Source organism: Helobdella robusta (assembly GCF_000326865.2).
Source record: "Helobdella robusta unplaced genomic scaffold HELROscaffold_27, whole genome shotgun sequence".
Classification (NCBI taxonomy): Eukaryota; Metazoa; Annelida; class Clitellata; order Rhynchobdellida; family Glossiphoniidae; genus Helobdella; species Helobdella robusta.
In genome coordinates, this window is record NW_008704392.1 from 594,267 (window position 1) to 599,496 (window position 5,230).

At 29.5% G+C, this 5,230-nt stretch overlaps 2 protein-coding genes across 2 annotated transcripts in view; both read right to left on the bottom strand.

Annotated features, from left to right (window-relative positions):
• The window catches only part of HELRODRAFT_173603 (hypothetical protein), a gene marked incomplete at both ends in the record, with an annotated part of 2,739 nt that extends 1,437 nt beyond the window's left edge, over positions 1–1,302 (bottom strand). The window contains one exon of the mRNA XM_009020217.1: positions 1,184–1,302. Within this exon, the coding sequence (XP_009018465.1) occupies positions 1,184–1,302 (119 nt within the window). The remainder of the gene's footprint in view (positions 1–1,183) is intronic.
• A 676-nt stretch (positions 1,303–1,978) lies between these two features.
• On the bottom strand, positions 1,979–4,885 carry HELRODRAFT_173604 (hypothetical protein; the record flags this gene model as incomplete). The annotated part of the gene is made up of 7 exons (XM_009020218.1): positions 1,979–2,146; positions 2,526–2,743; positions 2,831–2,976; positions 3,094–3,420; positions 3,804–4,045; positions 4,145–4,509; positions 4,651–4,885. 7 exons carry the CDS (start codon positions 4,883–4,885, stop codon positions 1,979–1,981), a joined length of 1,701 nt encoding a protein of 566 aa, XP_009018466.1.
• Between the last annotated feature and the right edge of the window lie 345 nt (positions 4,886–5,230).

Genomic DNA, 5,230 nt, shown 5'->3' on the forward strand with positions numbered 1-5,230 from the left:
AGATGGTCGGGCGTGGACCATGGTTCAAGTTGACAGAGAATGACCCATATATATAATTGATTATATATGCAAAGGTAAAAAGTAGAAAGATATAACAGAGGAAGACGAACTACCTTACTACAAAGAACAAACTAGAGAATAATAATAAAAAAAACTGAAACTAACAAAAATCCATAAGGAGGCATCCATTACATTCAAGTGTGTAAATTTATGTTTTTTATAAGCAATTTTGACAAAGTTTATTGTTAAAAATTTATATTTTGTCCTAGCTTTTTACTTTTCAATTTAGTTTATCTCTATTAATTTTAAATATTTCTTTTTTTCTACCATTGTCTCAAACAATGATTACGTCATCAATATCAACATCACAATTTCTTCCATCATTATCATCACTGACTGAAACACAAATAAAATCCGCATTTTTTCACAATCAGAACAATACTTGTTTTCACAAGCTTAATCAACAACTTGATTCACATTTGAAAAAAATATATATTCATATGAATAGTCAACCGAACGATGAACCTCTATTCATAAAATGGTGTTTGCCATCTGACAATGTGCATCAGAAAATCAACAAAAAAATATTCAACCACTTAATAAAAACGAAGCAAGTTCAACAAAGTTTACTTAGGTATCAACATTTTTGCAAAAACAGACCTTTGCTTTTAAAAATAAGCAACACCAAACACTAACTACATCCTTGAAAAAAAATTGCATCAAGAAAGATTCCTCAAAAACAACCCCTAAACCCAAATCCTCCTATTCAGAAAGGCGTAGTATGGTAGACAGGCATTTTCATTCTGTGGAAAATCATTGAGGTTAAATAAGCTAAATCTAGGTTAAATGCTAAAGCATTGTAAATGCTGACGTTTTTAAAATGCAGCCTTTATTAATTGATTAATACGCTATGTTAAACAAAAAATCATTAATCATTTAAATTACTGTTTTTAGTTTTGAATGATATTATTTTGTAATTTAAACTTAAGAGATTGCTGTAAATTATTTTTTCTTTTTTTTTAACCCTAAATGTAAAAGTTTTAAATTCAGGTTCATCTCATCGTTATTGCCTAATTAAGCCGAACTGAACCGAACCCACACATTACTCATTGTCGAACAGTATACATGACCGAACCGAACCCAAACCAGTGTGGCCGAATCGAACCTGAACTTTAGATCTTACCGAACCGAAACAGAATCGGAACCAAACTTTACAAAAAGGGTTCCATTAGAGCTAAGAATCGCCGTGTGAAGCCGACTCAGTCGGTCACGGGAGTGCCAAGTCAAGTCGAGTGGCGACATGTCAAGCAGCTTCCGACTGTTTTTGTTCCAAGCCGCCACGGCGTTTTTGAGACCAAATTATTTCTATTTTTATAAATTGCCGTTTAATTAAATTTATAGTCTTTGCTTTTATGTATCATAATTGTTTGGTTTGCTGCCTTATTACATTTGACGCCATATTGCGATCGGCTGGTTGTTGGTATTGTTTTACTCTTTTTCAATCCTTCTTATGTTGCAATATTGCTGATTATTTTATTGAAATAATTATTTTAAAATTTAAGTTTCAACCTATTTTGATTTACACATTTACATTAAAAAAAATATTTTTAAGTTCTTTGCTTTAATTTTAAGACTTGCAAAAATAATTGTGCCACTTTGTTATATATAGTGTCAAATTATCTCTATTAAGTGACTTTATAGAGCTAATGTTGCATCTTTCATTCATAACTATCTTTTCCCAATCATTCAAACAGATACGTAACGTTGCAAACGATTTTAATTTTGATGATAACAATATATATTTAATTAATTAAATGGTTGTAAATAAAATTTTTTCCAGTTAAAGTATGCGTCATATGTGTCAAGGTGGGAGCAGCTGAACTTTTTTAGGTACACCTCCGCAAGATAGTCTGTCATGAAAGTAGATTCGAAATTTAAGTTGTGATTTGTCAAGTCAAGTTGAGTCATGAATGTTGAGTCACGCTGCCAAGTCAGTTGCCACAGGGTAAGCCAAGCCATAAATTGCAATAGAGAGTTGACCTTTGGCTCTAGGTTCGATTCCCATCTCCAGTTCTTTTGCTGTTTTAAATTGGTTTTCTTGGCTTAATTTTAGTTTGTAAAAAAATGATAAATATTTGTCCTTTTCCTGAGTAGTTCAAGTAAGTTAATTTTAATTTATATATCTACTGACAATTTTTATAATACTTTTTTTACCATTTACTTTTCTTAACACAAAAACACATTTAAAACAAAATTAAAACAATGCATAAAAACTAACAACTCCCCTAATAAATTTTTTACAATATTTTAGCATCACAATCATTTACAATTTGGAATTAGGAAGTTAGAATGATATTTGACAATATTAATAACTTTAAAAAAGTTGTACAGACCAAAATATATATATATATATATATATATATATATATATATAACCAATCTTTGAATATAGTAAAAATCTAGTATTGCATGTATCCTTTTCTGTAAAACCCTTTATTTATTTTTTCCTCAAATTCATTGTTCACGTTAGCACTATCAAAAACAACTTCAACCCCTAGTAGAGATGCCACGTAGAGAACTTTATCATCACAGTTGCTAAAAATCTTTAAAATCACTTTTTCTGGGACTTTGGTGTAATTTTTCAAATCAATCGACACAATTTTACTATACGAATTTTGTATTAGGTCGTTAATTCCTAAACTGGTATTAGTTTCAATAAAAGTCCAAATTGGTTCTGAACAACCTGTCGTTAAATTTTTTAATTTTGTTGAACAAAGATTTAAAATGTTTGAATTTTTTTCTTCTTCTGTTCCGTAAGCACATTTATAACCTCGAATTTTTCTTATCGATTTTGGCACTAAAGGATTTAAGAGAAAACTGTTCTCCCTGTAGCTAAATTGTTTATTCAATTCTTTAACATATATCCAATGTATTATGGAACACTCGTAGGGATTTTTCGGTCCATGGCAATGAAATCTTTTTGGGAAAGAAATATATGTTAATGATGTTAATGACAATTAATAGGCAATTTATATATTAAAGTATGTTAAAAGAAAAATATTAGCCGATAAAAATATTTTGGAACCTAATAACCTTGGGATAATTAAGGTTCTGTTGAGCATCTGAGCTAAAGCGAACCCGGTTTTTAATGCATTTAGTTCTGCTTTGTCTGTTGAGTAATTGTTAGGTGGATTGTTAAGAAAAGGATTGTTGTATAACAAATACTTTCTTTTCTCATCCGAGTAGTATCTATCTTTATCCACGGCCCATAAAAGAGCTTCCTTGAAACGATAAACTTTGGCATCCATGGTTTTTATCCAGTTGTTGTGCATCACTAAACACGAAGGACAGTTGTTGGAGCCGTTTTGAGTTGGGAAATTTCGATCGACTTCTTCAAAATAGTTCTTGCCACTTAAAAATCTAAACATTTTAAAAACAAACTTAATTTTGCGGTTTAATTTGCAAAATACTTTTGTTCTGTTTGGCTATATATATACATAAAAAAAATTATAATCTTATTGAACCTTGGTAGCGGTTGTTATAAAAATAAGTCATAAAAGTCAACCAATAAATAAAACCACAAGGTGAACCATAAAGTACCAGCTACTTGGTACTTCACTGTCGCAAAACATAACAAAAGATTAACAACAAATAACGCAAACTGAGTCGTTTGATGCAACAATTGCGATAAAATAACTTAAAGATGTTTCAAGTGCTAAAAAACAGAATGGTATAAACAAAAATATTATTCAGTTAAACCAATAAAACATTTAATTTTATAAACATCAAAGACAAATTTTAACTTCGATTTTTCTAAAATGCCAATTTGAACAATTTCAGGATTATCTTTGTATTTGGTCCTCAAAGATTTAATTGCCATATTGAGAGCTTTTTGGTCGTCTAGTGAGTCTGACTTGTTTGTTATTTCCTGCATGGTCATGTACAATTCAATCGAAAATTTTGAGGGTTTGATGACCAAAAAACCAGAATTGTATTCATGATAATCCCAAAGGACAGCCATATTTGAATTTTTTAGAATCTGTTGCTGTTAGATGCAGAAATATTCATGGCGTGGATAAAGGTATATCATTTAAATGTGTTTTATTTATAAATTTAAAATAATGTATAAAACGCAAATAATCACTTCAATATAAGGCATTGGATTATTCAAAAACATGACATCTACGTCCGTATGAAGAACAACATAATTTGCTTTCAATGCTTCAATGATCATGTCAGTCCTAATATTAACTTTCAATGCAAATTGTCTTGATCCATAAGCCATAGATTCGTTGGAATTGGATGCTTCAGTGAAATAATAACACTGAATATTGAGATTCAACAGGTTCTGGCAAGCAATTTTTCCAACTCCGACAAAAAGAAAGTTTGTGATGCCAAATTTTTGGAAACTCGTTAAGTAAAGATTGAGAGCCATATCAAAAAACGCATTGTCAGTCAGTGCTAAAATAATGAATCTCTGATCGGTTTCATTGTCAAATTTCTTTGGAACTGGTACAATTTATATTTTGTGCTATTTAAAACAAATATTTTATGCCGTCGCGGAAATATCTTGAAAACTATCAAAGACCTCATTTACAATGAAAATAGCTTTAAGAGATAAATGAATAACAGCTGCAAAAACGAACTAACTTGTTTTAGCGTATTTGGATATGGCTTTGATGAAAGCGTTGTCGTTTTCTTTTTCATGATGTTTTGAGTAGAAACTCTTAATTTGTGAAGAGTAAGAATAATCGTCTTCACTAAATTGTTTATTTGAAACATCAAAGTTTTCGTTAACGTAATCTAACAAGGTGATGCAGAGCAATGTCAAAGCTCCGAAGTACAAAATTTTGTAGGATAAAAATTTCCTGGTGCATATTAACATGTTTGGTGCAGTCTTTTTTTGAAACTAACTGGAAATATGAATTGTTGTAAGAAATTTTATAGAAAAAAAATAAATTAAAAATAAACTCAAATTTCGAGAAAAATTAATTTTAAACGTAATTAAGTATTAGATACATACATATATTTTATGATGTGTATATAAATATATGAATATATATTGAACATGTATATATTCATTTATATATACATATTCATATATATACAATACAATAAAATATACAATATTTTTTTATTCGACCTCAAAGAATATATATATATGTGTATGTGTTGGTAATAGACCATAATTTTTACAATATTCTATAAATTCTACCGAATGTTTGGCGTA